The sequence below is a fragment of the Ambystoma mexicanum genome, chromosome 4q (assembly GCF_040938575.1).
Source record: "Ambystoma mexicanum isolate Mex_15411 chromosome 4q, UKY_AmexF1_1, whole genome shotgun sequence".
Lineage (NCBI taxonomy): Eukaryota > Metazoa > Chordata > Amphibia > Caudata > Ambystomatidae > Ambystoma > Ambystoma mexicanum.
Genome location: NC_090928.1, coordinates 330,659,928 through 330,679,181, shown reverse-complemented (window position 1 = coordinate 330,679,181; position 19,254 = coordinate 330,659,928). Strand labels below are relative to the sequence as shown.

Below are 19,254 nucleotides of genomic sequence, written 5' to 3'. Positions count from 1 at the left end.
ATATGGGAGAGGAAGCTCTGAATCTTAAAGATGCGGAGGAAGAAGCTAAAGAGTAGGCAGAGGTAATGGAGGAAGTTCAAAGAAGAAAAAGGAAAGAGAAAGAGGAACCGAGAGGTTGAGAAGGGAACAAGAATGAGCAGAAGAGAGGGAAAGGGAAGAGAGAGATAAGAAAAGACAGAGGAAGCTGAGGGTGACAGCAATAATAAAGGCCAAAGAATAGAAAGTGAGACAGTTGCAAATAAAGAGGTAGAAAAGAAGGCTGGATGACGAGCGACTCGTTAAGGAGCGCCGATGCAGAAAAGAAGAGGAGGCTAGGAGAGAGAAAACAGTAAAGAGAGACATTCTGAGAATGACGATGAGGGAGAGGGGATACGAAGAAGAATAGGGGAACTTTACAGAAGCAGAAGAGACAGTTCGGTTGCCCCAAAGGCGAGTAGGAGTACAGCAGGGTCCTCGCTGAGGGGAGAACAAAGGTTTTTAGATAAAGTGAAGGGGAAACGACAGGAGAAACTTATGTTAAGGAGGCTTATCTTTGAGGACAAAGGAGACAGTGATGATAGCGTGGAGACCATGGGGATCAGATGAAGATCGACAGTAAAGTGGCGACGACAAGGAGAGGGCTCGCCGCCACTCCAGGGAAGCAAGCCCTGACAGAGACACAGAATATCAGCTTTCAACGTGACAAAGTCATCACAAATAAAAATGCCTGACTTTGTTTTGTGGGAAAGCCAAATTGCAAATATTTTGGGTTCCCCCAATCGGAAATCGTTGAGCACTGGTAATCCTTTAGCAAAAGGCCACATTCTCACCACGCTACTTTAGTGCAGCGCTTATAGGATGCTCTTGCAAGAGCTGATGCTGTTGCAACAGTTGGCTTGGTACAGTCTGCTCACAGTTGCACTACACCTTTTTCCTTTGCTTGGGGAGAAACAACCTTTTGGGCTGTATCTGACATCCAAACATGGGTCACAGGCTGTTCTATCCAACAGAAGAACTTTGGCCTTTGAAGTGCTCTGTTGCAACCCTCAAAACAACACCAGCCTGGGGATTTCCGTATTCATGAGAGGTTTTGGTGCCACATTTTTCCCCAGCATTGATCTAGTTCACCCAGCGGTGCGGAAACACCATCTAAAACTCCCCGCGAAGCAAAATTACTGTGGGCGTTGTGACTTACGTATGCACGCTGAAAGTATTGGGGCTGGCACAAATCCCAGTTTGCAGGTGCACATGTAGCTGCCCATGGTGTTCAGGCAGTCCCCGTTGGGGCAGACACCCTGCAGCCGGCACTCGTTGATATCTGCAGTGTCCAAAAGGGAAATTTAGAAGAATTAAAGACCGTTGTGATGAGTATCGCTAGTGTCTGAAAAATGTGAGATGTACATTAATGTCCACAAAAGCAGTGTTTCTGTAAACAGCCATGCTGTCACCTTAAGTTAACAAGCCCAGTGTTTTCCATGTCAACTGTAGCTGCTACTGCTAGTGGCCAGAGGAACAAAGGCCTGCATGCAATACACTGCTACTACAAGTCCCTTATCCATTGTGCCCGGTCATGTATCATGCAATGGACTTTAACCACATTATGAGGTACAGAGTGTGGACAACCAGGGGCCAAAGACAAACACACAACAAACAAGATGTCAGGACCCGGTTCTAATAAGATAGTGGTCACACATTCATAAGTCCATGGACCAAATCTTAGATACATTTCATTGAGTTGCTTCCAAGCTCATACCTCAATTAAATGATTTAACTCACTCATTGCATTACATTTGCTTGATTTCATTGAATGTGAGAAAGATTATACAGCCTTACTGAAAGAACACATTGAATAGTGCTAGTTGCACATTGACAGGTCAGCATGCAGAATCATTCGGTGTGAAGCTTACAAACGATTCATTTAATGTATATGCCCATTTACAGAACATGAGGCATACTATGTGGAAAAGACACAAATGCATGACCTCAAAATATGGGAACTTTTCACAGCATCTTTGAATAGTACAATGGACTCCTCAACCACACTTGTGTAAACACGCTTCTGCATGTAGCATGTATTTAATTGTACCATTTAATGTATATCACTGCCAAAACATGTTATATAAGACCTATTCATCAGGTGAACGAATGCAATTCTACACACAGTTAATTGTACAGTCGAAAAAGCAAATGATATACAAGAGAACAACAGCAACACGTCTGTTGTTGGTCAAAAACAGTGTCACCGTTCAGAGGGATTAGAAATAAGGAAAGGACTGCTGGGATTAAGAGGGGGGAAAATATTCAGGGATGTTAGGTTAGGTCAGCTTGCTTGTTTTAATTGTAACACAGAATAATCCTAAAACATTGTGCTGCAATGCACTCAGGGATTTGATGATCGTACAGCGCAGAGAAGCTGCTCCCCAACACATTCCAGGATCCCCCATTAATAATCAAATTATATGTTGCAAACAAAAAGGTTCTCCTCTAGCCTTCTCCTGCTCGTGTCTTGTTAGACCAACCGCTGTGGTCTGGTCGCATGCTATGCTGCTGAGCTGCAAGTAGGGAGGACCCAACATTTCATAACAATTAACAGGAAGATGAATTGGCAATATCACGCAGGAAGAGATCCCAATGAACAGGTCTTAATCGGCCCATCACTATCTATAAATCGATTGTTCTTGAATCTTCTGCTGTTTTATCCTGAGCTTGGAGTTACCTGTATCAATTAGAATCAGAGCACATTTTATCTTCACATTTGTGACGCAATTAACTTTTCATGCGTGGATCGTGTTGGCATTTCAGTTGCAGGAGGGTCAGGCAATCCCTATATTTCGTCTGGTTGCTTTCTCTGCCAGTGTGCTCGCTGGTGCATTCAACTGAAATTTCAAATTAAACACTCTTTATTCATTGATGCCAATAGCCTTCATATAGCCCCCTGTTATTGCTTTGAAAGCATCCCAGTTGTCGGCTGCAGATCTGCTTTCAGCTTTAGCCTGCTTAATGTGCTTAGAACACACCTGAGCTGAGAACTTCTGCACAGGCGCGGTTCTTTAAGATGTTCACATGCATGGGCCATGCGTGGGTTATGGTTTACAAGTACACTGTTGTCCTGAACGAGCGAACTGCGAATCCCTGCTGGATAACAGCCGGATGCTTGGGGCATGAGGCAGAGGAAGAAAGGAATGACCTTGATACCAGAATGCAATCTGTTTTAGTATGTGACAGGTGAGGGGATGCATCACTGATCATGGGCACACCATTGAAGGGGTAGGGTACAGTGGAAACCTGATGAAGCCACCATACTGCCAGGAGTGCCGGGCCTTCCAAAGCACAGGTGATCACCATTTTCCCTTTTTAAAAAGCCTTGCACCCCACAGGACATTCTCCTGGCCCACAAGGGAGACCAGGGCCACATTTGTAGACCGCTGCACTAGGAGACCTAAAACAGAATTCATTTGTGTATGCTAATACGTAATGGGGCTATTTGTTCATTTTTACCGGAAGCTATACAGTTCAACCTAGCACTCTCGTTCTTATGTGATGGTAACAGGAGCTAAATCTAAGTTTAGTGTTTGATTAAACTAAAGCTATGCCAGCCCCAACTGTTACACCTCTAGGAACCCAGAGTATCGATGTGAGGTACCAAGTGGACGCTACAGCTCAAGCTACTTTACTTTGGGGTGAGGTTACTTTGAGATAGGTATTGACTGGGGGCATGTTTGGTGCCAGGCTGAATCTGAGAGCCCTATTCCTGCAGACAACAACTCTACAGTATTTCTGTTGTGATCTGGCTGCTAACCTTAGCCGGCACCTTTTCGAGGTAGGAGACTTACAATAGCAGTTGGGGTTTGCCTTCTGGACACAGGGGGTAGCATACTACCAGCAATGAAGACCTTCTGTCAACAGTGATGTTAGCAGGGTTCTGTGGAGAATGTACGAACTCCTTCATTTAAATTTTGTTATGCTTATTTTAACCTCTGCTTTGTCCTTTATGGGCAGGTCCTGCCATACCTCCTACTCGATCCACCGCTAGCCCTCTTTTAACCCTTAACCCAAACACCCATGTACCCTTTTGAGGGCACTGGCGGAATTCACATTACAAACCTATTTTTATAACAAGTGGGTTTTGATCACTTTTGTAAAACAAATCACCTAAAACAGGGTATAGCAGCTGTCAAACCACACCCGCTGACAGAAGTCAGCCTCAGAAACCACCCCTGGCTTTTTCTCACCCTCTACTGCCAGTCACTATTTCTGCTAGCCGTGGAGAAGAAACAGGCTCTAATGCCAAAGAGAAAAGAATTTGTACTGTCTCAGGGGAACCTCCGACAGGCAGAGTGACTCAGCACATTGGCGTTCAGGGAGGCAGAGTATCCTTCTCTGAGGTTATGTACTCCTGTACAGTTACCAGGTAGACATTGGACTGATCAGAAGCCAATCAGAATCCAGAATTCTGCTAATGCATGCTTGAGACCATTTACAGCAGTTTTTATCCGATTTAGAAAAAGTTATGATCACTGCTAAAACATCTACAGGAATTTGGAACACAGCAGTTTGACTTCATGGAGGTCCTCAGTGAAAGGTTCTTAGGGTCTCTTGTTGATCATTTAACTGGCTACGTGACCCCTGAACTGGAATTCATGGTACGGAATAGTTTCATACAAGTCAAGCCAATCCCCATTCGCACCCGGAAAAGGCGGTCTGACCAATCAGAATCCACCTTTCCCGGGCATGATTTGGCCGCCCGCCATTTGAATAGAAAAGGGACTATGTCCCTTTTCAGATGACGGTGGCCATTTTGGAACAGGTTTTCATTAATTGTGCAGGTGCTTCTGTGTTCTCCATTCCTATTGAGTCTTATGGGACACAATGGTAATGGAGAATTACAATTTACTGGCGCTTGACTTTCCAGAACGCCAAGGCTGTAATCCCCCAGTGTTACTGGCAAGCCAGGCCCTGGTAAATCACACAAGTCCGGCGGCAACCGGATGTTCTTTGAGATATTCAAATTCTTGTAATGCATTGTAATCAGAGCAGTCTCTTCCACAAATAGCAACAATGTTACTCAAGATGGCCACATTAATGGGTGATTTGAAATCCTTTTTCAAAAGGTTGATCCACTTAACCCACTTGCGGTCATGGCCAATATGGGTCAGCGGTTGGGCAAAGCAATGATCCTCATTACCAGTTGCCTCTTTATTTATTCCTCCATTTGTAACTAATAAGGGATGATGGTCACTCTCTGGTCTCTCATGAACCGTAATCACCAATTCTAGCCCAATCTTTCCCTGAGATTAGTATATAATCAATCAGGGAGCACCAATTGGCTCCTGAAAAGGTTTCTTTTGGCCAGCTGGTCCCTAACAAATTGACCATAAGTTCATTTTAAACAAAATACACAGACTCCAGAGCAAAGCAGTGCACACAGCAAGGGGGGATGACATTGAGAGGTGGAATATCCCAAACCTCATCCTGGTCCTCCCAAATTCCCATAAGCTCGTTCTGGGGCTGCAGTTGAAGATTGAAATCACCCACCACAATAGTAAAGGAAGGGCACCACAGAGAGGGGGACAACCCACCAACGAAATTCTGTAGGCGCAACTATGTCAACAGGCCTTGTGAGGGTCTATTATATCAATTGAAAAAACACATCACTTCAAACTTAGCCGACCATATTTTCAACAGTTGCAGATCTGGTGAACCAGAATCCACAACCTCCACCTTCCAGCAAACTGTGACATCAACCCATACGAGTAGCCCCCCCACTAGGTCTGCCTCTTATCCCGTTGATGGCTGGGATGTGAAAAGACTGATGAACCTGGAAGCTGACAGAATCAGCTAAGGTGTTTGCTAATAAGGGCTAATAAGGGCACTTCAAACAGGGTCCTCCAGCAGTCGATTCACCCCAGCCACATTCCAATAAAATCATTAGCCACTTATAAAAGGGACTGTCTAGTCGAAGGAATGCAGAGGATAGACAGTCTCAAGAAGGAAGGGGGGTGCACTCTGGATACTGACAGGAGGGTAGTTGGTAAAGTAATTAATTGTAATTAATCGCAATAGTTCAACACAAAGGGAGCAGTGGGTCGTAATGTGTCACTAAGGGCCTGTGTGGGTCTAAAGCACTAGTCAAGGCATCTCGGATGACGTTAGTGACAACAGTCAACGGTGCAGTTGGATGCAGCTCGAGGGGCTCGACTGGCTCAAAAATGTCCTTTAAGGCGGACGCTGAGTGATGCTTAGCGATGCACTCCTCCTAGCTTCTTCACTGGGCTTGTGTCATCCTTTAAGGCTGATGGCTCAAAGCTGAGGAGAGTGTTGCAGGCAACGGCCTTGTCCTTGGTTTGGTTCAGAGACTCTCTGGCACTTCCCACCTAGGAAGCTTCCTTAGCGACCCTAGCAAGGCACTCTGTGTGCTGACTGGGTACTGGTTCTGGAGCTGCTGAAGGGTCCTCTGGAATCAGTATCTCCCTCTATTTCCCAGGGACATGTTTAGGGGAGGGATCTTGCTTCCCTCTTTGGAAATCCTGGCCTTCCTTCACTGGCGGAAGCTATAATGCAGACTGTACCTTCAGCCAGAGTCCAAATTAGTTCTTCTTGTTACTCATTGCTAAGTCTTCAGATGATCTGCCCAAAAGAGGGGCTTAGAGCTCTTTTAAAGCCAAATGGGCCTCAGTGATTTTGATGTAGGCTAAGCCTACCTTAATGAACCAATCTTGGGTCCCCACCATCAATCTCCTTTATGCGCGAGGTCATAACCAGAGTGCTTTGCAACAGAAAAGGTAAAGGGGTGAAAACATGTAATGTTAAGTCCCACTCATCTTCCTGTCTGATGTGGATCAAAGGGTCTCTCTGGTTAATTGAGCTCTCTGTTGTTCCTGATTAAAGCAACAGGTCTCCCTTGAAGCTTTTGCAAGATTAGACTTTCTGTCGCCTTCAAATCACATACTACTACCCTCTGAATGGAGACCACCTGCAGGGTTGTCAACTGTAAACACATGTACCAGACATGACAGCTCACTGTCTTTGATACTTTAGGGAGGGTACTATATATGACGGGGGAAGGCACCTGTAGGCTGTGTCCACCCAGAGTACAGATGTCTATGTGTATCTCGTGCGGTGAGCATATGAAAATCTGTGCAGATTAGCCCCACACATTTTCCAGAGGTTGATCTACCATCATTCAATTTCATATAAAATTTCAAAAAAGCCCAGATGAGCTCATAACCACTGTGCGGATGGTCGAATTGCTCACACCAGGCTCCCATAATTCCCTGCCAGATGTTTAGTGCCAGAACAACGATTTGTAGTTTGTACTATTTGTGGTGCATTTGTGTCTCTGTTAAGCAAAAAACAGAACCGCTTGATGTTTATAACAGGTTTCCACGTTGTGTAACTGAATTATAAGGGTTCCAGACATTTCCGAGCAATTCTAAAAATAGCTTCCACAATTTTTAAAAGAAAATGCTTAAATATAATTGTCGATTATATATTAGGAACATCCAGCTATAAACTTGAGGCAAAGTTCCACGAGCACTGGCACAACACAAAAGGAATCCCTAATCTTGGGATTCACAAGGCCGGACAATATCAGTGTACGCTGCGAGACATGACATGCAAAAAAAATAAGTCATGATGCAGACTGCATCAAAAGGTGTCAGTGACAAACATGTACATGTTTGCAAAAGTACCAATAGCAAGAGAGAAGCCTGCTGATGGCAAATTCATGAAGATTCCGTGACAGTACACCAAATGAGATGGTGTCACTACGGCAACTAGAACAGTGCATTTTCTGGTAATGGTACTATGGCCATTGTTTTGTGTGAGGATGGGGAAAGTTTTTCCCAACCTTGTCACACCTGAATAATTCAGGAATCCCCCCAAACCGAGTTACGCAAATGTGTCACAAATTTATATGACTGTGTGTGTGTGTGTGTGTGTATATATACACTCTTATACATTTTGTTAAAAACATCTGTTGAAGTTTAAGGGTACAATGCAAAACCTGACAAATACTGGCAAAGCCAACAGTTTAAGCTTTTGTCTAGACACTTTCATAATGGCACTTCCTGGCCATAAGATGGCAACAGCGGACAAATGGTGTTAGTGCCTGGGCATATTATGGCAGTGTCTTGCAAATATCTATCTAATGCCTATACAAGAGCCAAAATTGTGGCTTTGAGTTTGCTTGCTGTTAATAGAAGTTCATTGCAAGGAACAGATGCAATCCAGACACTCTTGCTTAAGGCTTTGTTACACAGGGAGCTGGTTAACAGCTGCAAATAAGCAATTACATGCCAGAAGACTGCTTAGGAATAACTATGTCATCCCCTTAAAAAACACAGATATACCTTAAATGAACCCTAGGGGTAAATGTTTTGGGGAGGGTCCGGTAATGTGTGAATCAATATCAGAGGCATGTTTGTCAAATCTAAAAATCTGTGGTCTTTCTTTTGTTCCCAAAATGCTCTTTGGCATTATGCAAAGCAGCCAGGAAACCATGTGTATGCTAGTTGTCCCCCTCTCCTTTCTGATAGGTAATTTTTTAGAGAATAAGTGCGATTTTCTCATTGATTTCGTTTTTTCATGTACCTGGAGAGGGATTTATATATAGACAGTGATTTATTTGCAAACCAAGTCGAGAGAGATGTATTTACAATGTACAGACTGGATGCAAACAAGACCGCCTGATACCATGCGGACTGACGCAAAATACATGTTTGCAAAGTCTCATGATGTGTTGTTTGTATCAGCCAGCACCGCGTACGTCATGCCCAGCTAGCTTTAGGTAAAGCCCATCACTTGGGCTACCCCACGCCTCGATTGTCCATCCCACTTAGAGCGCTGGCTGTAGGGGACAATTTCACACGAACCCTGGTAGTAGCCTACAAATTAGGGACACAGTGTTCTTGGAGCAGCAATTGTGCATGTCAGAAAACCTCATTAAGAAGAGAGATGATGCAAAAGTGAACACAAAGCACAAGAAAAATAAATATTTGATAGTGCTGTGTACTAATGCGCCATTTTCCTCGCCTGAGGAACCAGACAATCCTTATTACACGCACGCCCCGCAGAGCATATACATGGTCCAAATGCATTTGTAGCCAGAACAAAAAAAACTGAAAAAAACGCATAGTGCTCTGAAGTGCACCACTGATGCACTATGCCACACTGAGCTGCCATTGAAATCTGGGCGTGAAGAGAGATATACTTTATTGCTGCGTATGAGAGGGGGGCGGGGGGGGGGTGCGATCTGAGGTGATCTTCGACTGCTGCGTCGCTGCCCGGACCAATGGGAATATGAATTTTAAAGGAAACAGGCAGCGATCTGGGTCTTAAGTGCTGCAGGAAAGGAAAGGGGAATGTAACGAACAATCGAGAAAGACACCTGCGTCATTCCCGCGCACAGGTTTCCCTCGTGGGCGTCGGTAGCTGCGCATTAGAACACTAGCATGGCGGCAGATTTTACAGTCGGCTGCAAGAGCTTCTGTTCAGGTGATATTAAAACAGAAAAGCCATTGCCTTGGGGGAGATAAAGAGGCACAGAAGCTTAGTGCTACACATGCTAAATCACTCGGCAGGTTTGGCAACCGCAGAACGAGGCCCATAGTGCCTGCTTCTCTGCACTGGAACGACGAACAGATGCGGACGCCATCAGAGCGTGCTCCCGGAAGTCTCCGGCTACAGTCAGGTCTAAGCAGCACTGTTCATCACTCTCTTTACACAGTGTGGGCGACATCCGAGGAAGGGGGCGGGCGGGATTTCGCCTCTCTCGCTCGCTCCCTGGAACTCTCCTGTCTACTTTTTGTATGATAAAGGATAGCTAACCATGACTTTATTAAGGTTTCGAGACCATTAGGGCGAGGCTGTGGGTTGGGAAATACGGTGGACACCGATTTGTGCCCAGAGGAAAATCTACAAACTTGTGGCTTTTCAGGCTGACAAAGTTTACCCGCAGATTATTTCTTATCTCACCATCTTTATTAATCTCCCTCTCTGTCTCTCTCTTCTGTTTTTCTTGATTATTTCAATCATGCCACTTTTATTCCTATTTTGAAGAAACCTTCACTTCATCCCTCTCTTCTTGTTAATTTTCGACGTATTTCTTTGCTCCCTTTTCTTTCGAAGCTTCTGGAGCGCCGTGTCTATTGTCCAATCTCATCTTCACCTTCATTCTCTTCTTCCTCCGTTTTCCTGGTTTTAGACCTGCCCATTCTACAGAAACTGCTGTCTTGCAGGTCTCTGGCTTTATTTTTCGTCTATGCTGATTTTACGTGATTTATCTGCTGCTTTCGATACTGTGGATTACCCTACCCTACTATCCGCTCTTTCCTCTCTGGGGATTTCTGGTTCTCCTCTTGCCTGATTTAAATCTGATCTCTCTGGACGCTCCAACTATTGGGCTGGCCAGCTTTCTCCTCCGCTTTCACTTCGGTTTGGTGTTCCCCAAGGCGCTGTCCTTGGTCCTCTTTTGTTTCTATTGTATACTATTCCTCTGTTTTCTCTAATCTCCTCCTTCAACCCCTCCTGTCACTTTTATGCTGACAACTCTCAAATCTTCTGTTCTTTCTCTGAGTTCTCTGTCTCTCTTTACTCTCAAGTTTCTGTCTGTCTTTCGTCCATCCAATCTTCTCATTTTCTCCATTTTAACCCTTCTTAAACCAAATTTCTCTTTTTCCCCTTATTCTCCCACACCCTCTTTCCCTCCTTCTTTGCTACCCTTTCCCCCTTCTCACCTTCCTTTCTCTTTATCTGCTCAGAATCTTGGCGTTCTTTTTGATTCCTCTCTTTCCTATTCTTCTCAGATTACTTTTACAGCCCGCAACTATCGTTTTCTTCTTTTTAATCTTTGTTGTGCCCGTCCCCTTTCTTTCTTTACATGAGACTAAACTTCTTGTCTCTACTTTAATTTTTCCTCGCATTGACTACTGTTCTTCCCTATTAATTGGACTTCCTGCCTCTCGACCTACCCCTCTGTTCTGCTCAATTTATGCTTAGTTCAAAATGGCACAGGAGCACAATGCATTCTGGGAGTGCTCGGAGCCATGTTGGATATTTATTTCACTCCGCAGTGAAAGGCTGCACACATTTTGCTCAAGTGTTAGATTCACAGAGCTGAGACAAACATGCTTTTTTCAAACTTGATATGCAGTCAAGGCCATTTCTACTGGGAAAAGCTAACGTTGTTATGACTTGCTACTGTTCTCCGTGGAGCATGTTTTTTCTGAGTTTTAGAGCAGGGAGGCCCTGCATTCCTTGGGGGGGGCTCTCAATTGACCCAGCTGGCAACCGACGGCTGTTCCTCAACTGCGCAGGTGCAATTCCAGAAGGTTCGAAAATTAACTCCTTTTTTTGGAGTGCCCATATAGGCGGAAACCTGGAGGGGTCAGGTGAGACTTCAGCCAGAGAAGGACGCTCCGTCTGGCCTTCCTGTGAGATGTGGCACTCTCGTCCTGGCTGTCCTCGGGGTCTTCCAGCCGTAAATGGGCGAGATGAAGAATGATAATACGCTCACGGAGATGTATTCTTTTTTTGACTTCTTTACTTTTTCTGTGATCTATTTCCATGTTAGTTTTATGAGTTATTTCTATGTACTTGTAATCTTTGAATAAATAGCCGTAAAGAGCTGATTATCTTCTAAAGCGTGCGTGGCTGTGAATTATTGTGTCTGTTTTTGGGTTGAAGTATTTGCTCTATAATTGCATTGGTGATTTGTGGTAGTTCTGTGCACTTTTCAGAGGAGAGCAATACACCCTCTTGGTTCTATTTATAATTGTGCTACTTTTTGGTCTATCTCCCAGCTCTTCAATTTCTTCCTCACGTTTTACAGCTTCTATTTTACCATTTGAGTCTCATCTTCTGTTCCACTTCCTTTCTATAGTCTCCATGGTCTTGCTTCTCTTCATCTTGCTTCTCTTGTTTCTTTTTACTCCCCCACTCAAGCCTTGTGCTCCCAGTATACTTATTGTCTGATTGTTCCTGACTCTCCTTGTGCTTCCTCACATTTTCGCTCTTTCTCTCTTCTCACTCGTCTTCATTGGCATTCCCATCCTCTTACTATCCGTTCCTCCTCCACCTATCACATTTTTCATACCCATCTGAAGGCCCATTTTCTGCCATAATTTCCTTCTTTAAATTGTGCCTTTTTTTCTTGTAAAGGCACTGGCAAAAGCGTGTTATAAATTCAATAAATACAAATACACACTTGTATGGGGTGGGGTGGGTATCCTCAGATGCGGCACTGAGCTCACTGTGTCTAGGGACTCAAGCTTAACATCACTGAGGAGGTCCAAATTCGCTGAGACACGCAACCTGGTACTTGTGTCCCCACAGAACAGGACAGGCCTTTGTATTAAACTTTAGCCTTCTTTCAGGGGCAAGTTCATTAATGACTTGGGAACAACTCACAAACGCAGGTAAGAATAGCCTCTAGCCTACCTTTCAGGAAGGACTCGAAAACCGTACTTTTCAAAGAACATCTCGCTTACCGCTGATCACATCACTTTGCTGCCCACGCACCCTTACTTGTATCCCGCGATGGGCGTCTTCTATGTACAGCGCTCTGTTGCTTCCCAGCTATGTTCAGGCTTTATACATCCCAAACACAAACACATCCCATATATACACTGATTTGAATATGCATGGTTCTCTTCCGCAATGGCGCAGACAGGCTAAAAATTATTGATTTCATACGAAGAGAGATTCCCGAAGGGTAAGAATTGTTGGCTCAAGCCTCTCCACTCATCCCTTTTTAGAGTACTTCCCGATCAGATACGGTTGGTTCTCGGAGACCCAAGCCACGCTGCAGACAAGGGCTGTAGTAGTTTCCAAGATCACTTACCTAAATTGTGACTCCTTTAGGCCTCTTGTGGAAAACAACGTCCCCTGGAACGGTGGATTTTTGGGTTTTGAGCATAGACATTTTCAGTGTTTGAGGCAATGAAGAAAAATGTCTTAAACATTGCAATTATCCCTCTTTTGAAACCATGCAGATTTGGCAGTCATAGTGGAAGAGCAGGCAGACATATAACATCCCTCCACTTTCCAACGCCAATAGCACACTGATCATTCTTTGAGGCATACAATGTGGCGGTAAAGATAGCATAACACTTTTACCACCAGTTTCTATGCGCTGCAGGACTTAGAACATGCCCCCCCTTTGATTGTTGGCGTGATCTAGTAATATTGTATATACATTTTATAGGTTTGTGACAATCAATGAAAGTTTATCCAGTCTGCATATCATTTAAATCTTTCCCCGGTATTCACCCTTTCAGTGCCCTAATGATGCAGACATACATCCTAAGAAAATGGGCACTTCTGCCCCCAGGTTGCATTCTGGGAGCACAGATGGGGAGGGCAGAGAATTCCTTCCACCTCACTCACCACACCCTCACTCACCTCGAAGTCTTGAAAACTGCAGGGCAAATGTTTTATCTAACCTATGAGCACATGACCTCCTCTCAACCAATCAGAATGTTCAGAGTGCAGTCAATCACTACTTGTATTGAATGCATTCGGATCATTCTGTCTTCAAAAGAGGACAGGGCGATTCAAGGCAAGGTTTCCTTCAACACGAAAGTTCCTCTCCAAGAGGACCTTTTTATTTAACAACAGCATCCTATTAAACACACCAGAAACACATCTAAAACATGGGAAAAACCTTCTACTTTTGTTTTTATAGATTTACGGTTTTCTTTTTTATACCTGCTGCATGCTCAAGTTAAACCCACTCTAGTTCAACCAAATTTCCATTTAAAATGTTTTACTTGTGAAGACAACCTTGCTGAATAAACACTACAAAATAAAAACATTTCATTTACTACGTCAATGTGTCTAATGACTTTACTAACTCCTAGAGTAACGCTTTTACTTCAAACACATGCACTGATACTACATATATCTGCTAATAGCCTTATAGACCTCAGCAGGGGTCATTATCGCTAGGGATAATAGCCCTTCCCCAATCAATAAACCGCAATAATGACCCCTCGCTCGGTCTAGAACTCTCTGTTAACGTGTTCCCTTGGGACTCCACCAGCCACAAGGTGAAATTGTCCAGGGTGGTAAAAGAGGCTTTTTGGGTAAAGAGAGTTTAGGTGGAAACACTTTATTTAAAAGAGATCTCTGAATACCTTATTTAATTCAATTTCAGGTGGTGATTTATTAGGTGACCTAATAAGCCCCTTGACGGACTCAGATGTTACAAACTGGTGCCAACCGGCTTTGGAATGGGATAGTAGAAATTAACAAGTTCGCCACCTAGCTCCAAGGCTTGCAGTTTGCTTCCCTTGAGGACAAGAGAGTTTGCCTCTGTCACATGGAGTCACCTGGTCTTCCACACTCCTTTCCATGCAGATAACCAAAAAGAAACACATTTCTACTTTACTCCTATCCTGCAATTCCTCACTTAATAAAAATGAGGCGGTAAATGCATGCCATTGTGCCAGGGCCTTCATTCAACATCATGTCCTGCTTTCAATTCCATCCCAGAATAAGGAAACCCTTCGAGAAAAGATTGGGAGTGCCAAACTTGGATGGTTGAGTCCTCTGCGGATCTCCTAAGCAGGCATGGTCCTACGGGTGAATGGTGCTTTACCCGTTCTTATGCATTCCTTCGTATTCTGGTTCAGTGCGGCTTCTTGTGGTAACGGGAGGTTGGGCCGCAGTAGATTTCATCGAGGGGGAAATGGTGGAATTTATTTTGCTGCATTTTACCACATATGTATGTGGGGGTGCGTAAGGGGAATAATGAAGGTAGGGGGTTATTGGGGGAGAGATGCACGGGTCTCCACCTGCATGCATTTGCAGTAAAATGTCCCTAAAGGGAAAACAAAAATCGACCAATTCTCCCTCGATGAAATAAATTGGAAGAAATCACACAGAATGCTTCTTGTGACCGGCAACTGCCCTGCAGATGGTGGATAAGGGGCGGGGGGCAATTTCACTGAAGCGATCAGGGCTGTGAGCAATTTAGCTCCAAGTGGCACAGACCCATGTTTGGGTGATTTGTGAGTGTGTGCGTTTTCAACGCATTACTCATGTTTAAGTTCAGCATTGCAAACAGATTACACTGCCTTTTGGCACATTGTCCGCTTGCATAGCCCGCCATCAGCTCTGCTGGAGTGAAGGTCTGATTGCTGCAGCCAGGGAGCATTAAGAGAGAATCCCATTCCCTCATTTCCTGCATGGTCCTGCTGCGTTTCCGCGCATTTCAATTTACTCTAATGGGATTCATCTAATTTCCTAAATTTTACTTACAAAAACAAATCTTCTATATCAATTGCATACAAATCAAACATGCTCAAAGCGTGAACAGCTTTGAGCATACCAGAACTCTTTTTTTTACATTGGAAATAAATTAGCGCCTTCATTAAATATTTCTTAGCGGTCATTGGCAGGCGCGGCCTTTAGATATATGTTGAAGGGTTGCATTAGATCACTTTTAAGGAAAGCACCCGGGAATACAGGAACACAGCGGTAATCCTCTTCCTCCATTTCAGGCAGACTGATGGTGATAGCAAAACCAAGTGCTATCACCAGGCTGTTACAAAGACCTGGCCATGTCATGCTATGACCCACACCTTGCCATGGGTTATAGGTCAAATATTCGAAAACCAAAGGATCGAATGCCTTTTTTTCGACGCCAAAAGGATCGAAAAAAAAGGGTTGAATTGTTTTATTTTTTAAAAAAAAATGTATAGGGGGTTCCCCCCCAACCCCCTGTTTTCTCTTTTAAAAAAACTTTTTTTTAACACACAAAACAAAAAAATATATAAATAAATAAATAAAAAAGCATTCAACCCTTTTTTTTCCGATCCTTTTGGATTCGAAAAAAAGGTCATTCAATCCTTTTATTTCGATACTTTGACTGGACACCCTTGGCATGGGCCTAACCATGCCCAGGAAGTCTTATAACTAGGAAATGAGCTAATGGCACCAGTCGGCAGGGGTGTTGCTCAGTCTGCAAAAGATCCAGGGTTATGCTAATGTCGGGACTTGGGGCTATCGCGCCTTTTGCTTGTAGCCCCTGAGCTTCTATCCTGGGCTAAAACCAAAAGACCTGGAGCTATAGCCCCTCCATGCCCTCCTAGCGACGCCTCTGCCAGGTGGTGTGCCATAACTCCCAACACTCGTGCCATCTGATTTTTGCGTAAAAACATTCTTGACTACTTTTGCCAGTAAAATAGAAAATATTAGCACAAGGGTCTACAAGTCTGGTCCTCGGAAGACCCCAAACACACCAGATTTTCTGCATAGTAAGTGACTATGTCAAATAAATCGTATTTAGATCCAGGGGGCTCCAGCTTCCCAGCTATTGCTGCCACCCACTGGAACGCACTACCCACACACATTAGGGTTATCAACTCCCACCTGGCGTTCCGCAAAGCCATCAAAACCAGGCTATTTGTCTGAAATGTTAGTCCTAGCTCTTACTCTGTACTCTACTGAAACCAACCATGTTTGCCCAACTGTACTTTGTAACCTACCACCTATGATGTAACTAAGTAACCGCATGTCATAATTTGTATTCTTGCCTACGTACACTTTCTTGTAAAAAGCGCCTCAATGCCCTTGGGCTGTAGTGCGCTCTACAAATGTAAAAATAAATAAAATAAATAAACTTATCCAAATGTATTTTGTGTGGCTACCCTGAAAGCATGCATTAGTCTTTTGAGGAAAGGACTTGGAGACCCCTGTGAAGGAATGGGCGCAACGAGTTATAGTATGAAACTGTCCATGCTTAGGACTGATCCCACGGAGAACAACTAAACACTGGCAACATTTCACCTAAATCACAGGGGTAGTAGCAGCCACATATCATGCCATGTAACTTTACAAAGATGTCAAGTAAAGTGACATCACTCCACCTTTGGCCCCTGTGTTGGGCCATTATTTGTTTTTTGATTAGAAAGGCATTATTGAAGAGCTTCAAGATGATCTCATACAAAACGATACCAGTGCTGATTACCAGGGGTGTGAATGGGCACAGCCCAAGAATTTGCATGAACATTAATAGGACACCTAGCTGTCTTACGTTCGGGTATTTAGCAGTCAGGTGAGGGCTGGCCCTGGACAACCTCTGCCAGTGGAGGACAGTAGTGAGGGATTTTCCATCAGACCCTTGGCTTTGGATAAGTTGGCAAGTGTCCCTCCCTCACAGAAGTCAGGATAGGTCCTGGGTTGGAACCGCAATCCCATGAACCACTCGAACTAGAAGGTAGACCGTGCCATTTATTCAATTTTTTTTAATGTTATTTTGGCACTTGGGCATTCCTACTTTCTTGGAAACTGGTAGAGACCCAGCATCAACACCTCCAAAACAAAGTTGTTGGTGATGGAGACCGAAGCTTAGGATTATTATCAATCAATCAATTATTTGTATAGCGCTCTATCACCCAAGGCATCATGGCTTTCAAAAAAACTGATTTTTTCTGGCCTTAGTTACTATTATCCAGGAAGAACTCTTGGAGTTGATCTTGTATGGAGCCAGATGACCGGTGGTGTACTACAGTTCCAAATGTGAGTCGCGTCGTCTGACCTACCTGCGCTGGAGAGAGCATACAAAGCCAAGGCTCAGACGAGAACTGTCTATGGGAGTGAGCTGTGGGACCACACCCATTTTCCGGCATTGGTGACAAAGGAAAATATGTTCCTCAAATCTCTAATCCTCATTTTGTCGAGTACCTTTTCAGTCTTGGCTGGGGTGGAATTGGGGGTGCAACCCATCCATCAAGCGGTAGATGTGAGGACTCTATTGGTCTGCAGTCACTGATGGAAGGCCCAAGCATAGCCCAAACGGAAGATATTATGATACTACACCACTGCCGGGGCTTTGCGAAAATGGGAGGTTCTGGAGCTTGCCAGTACGAACCACTGGTTCCAGCTGCACTTTAACCTTAACCCCTTGCACTGTTCGGAGTAGTATTTGGACTAGAGGATTACTTCCAGGGGCTTCATCTCTCACACGAGTGCCATGCAGGGTTCCCAATACGTGAAATCCACTGACATTGAATTAATACAGACGTTAAGTGGTGTTGGGTGCGCTTGTGTCTAAAAGTGACCTTCTTCTTGTTGAGGTAGCGAATACCCATGGCTCTGTCCGCCCACTTCACCCCTCATCCTCAACTTCTCACTCCCCCAGACCTCATCTCATAGTTGTTTCAAAGGCCAGAACTTAAAGATTGGGGGCAATATATGGTTATGGTATAGGAGCGTAGCAGTAAAAGTGCTCTCAATCACAAATAAGCCAGTTTCGCACAGAGTGAGCCTGCTTTTTGGCACCTTTAGACCAGCCGGTTCTTGGTCATGTAATCACTGGGGATCTTTCCACAGTACGTGACTGATACCCAGTCTTTCTGCTCCACGCCACTCCTCCCCACTGTGCCTACCTTTTTTCCACGATGTCCACCTTGAGGAGTACTTTCTATCCCTCTCACACTTCTCATCCTGCCATCTCTAAGCCCCTTCCCATCCTTAATTCCACTTTCGGCACTCCTGGCTCCAACCATTTTCCTTTTAGCATGGGGATGTCATCTGTTTTGCACTCTTTGGGGGAGGTGCCATGTCATAGAGGAAAGGCCTGTGAAGGCCTGTGAACCCCCACATTTCCCAGGTGGACACTCTCCTAACCGCCCACCCCTTTTCCTTACAGCCAGAGACCTTCCCCTCGGTGGTAGGTCAAAGAGGCCCCACCCCGGTGCCTAACAGACGCATTGCCCACTCCCACTGAAAGGTAATAGCACCACCATAACATTTGCTACGGTAAGACTACCCACTCCCGACCAGCCATCTCACCGCCTAAATTCTATCTTCATGAGAAATATGTAGAGGGACCTCAAATGCAGTCTCCACCCCGAAAATGACTTGGGGAAGGAGGGAGAGAGGAAGAGAGGCCTTGCAGGGGGGTGCCTTTACCACACAACCCTCCACAATGTTACTCTTTTTAAAGTGATATTCAGCCCTAGGTCCGGCTTCACGGGTTCAAGTGATTAATCCACGAGCTATTTTTTTAAGCACAACACAATGTGGAAATACATCAGGTGGATACATTGCTTATAACACAGCTGTAATAAGAGTTTCTCCTTGGTCTACTTCTTGTGTGCATGTTGTATCATTGATCAGAATGCATCATAGAGTACGAGATATTTGCTACATTTTCTTTGAGCCCATATATTATTTTAATACAAAAAATCAACAAAGAATCATGCTTTAAAAAGAACTCTTTGGACCAAAGTCAGTAACATGTAAACCCATTGTCCTACGAGGACAGCA

The 19,254-nt window shown here is 44.4% G+C and overlaps 1 protein-coding gene across 4 annotated transcripts in view; it reads right to left on the bottom strand.

Annotated features, from left to right (window-relative positions):
• LTBP1 (latent transforming growth factor beta binding protein 1) overlaps positions 1-19,254 on the bottom strand; it is a 1,019,134-nt gene that overhangs the window by 316,301 nt on the left and 683,579 nt on the right. For 3 of the 4 annotated variants that reach the window (XM_069607908.1, XM_069607910.1, XM_069607907.1), the window contains one exon: positions 1,175-1,297. The exons of the other annotated variant lie outside the window; for it this stretch is intronic. In XM_069607908.1, the coding sequence (XP_069464009.1) occupies positions 1,175-1,297 (123 nt within the window). The remainder of the gene's footprint in view (positions 1-1,174; positions 1,298-19,254) is intronic. 4 annotated transcript variants of the gene reach the window in all.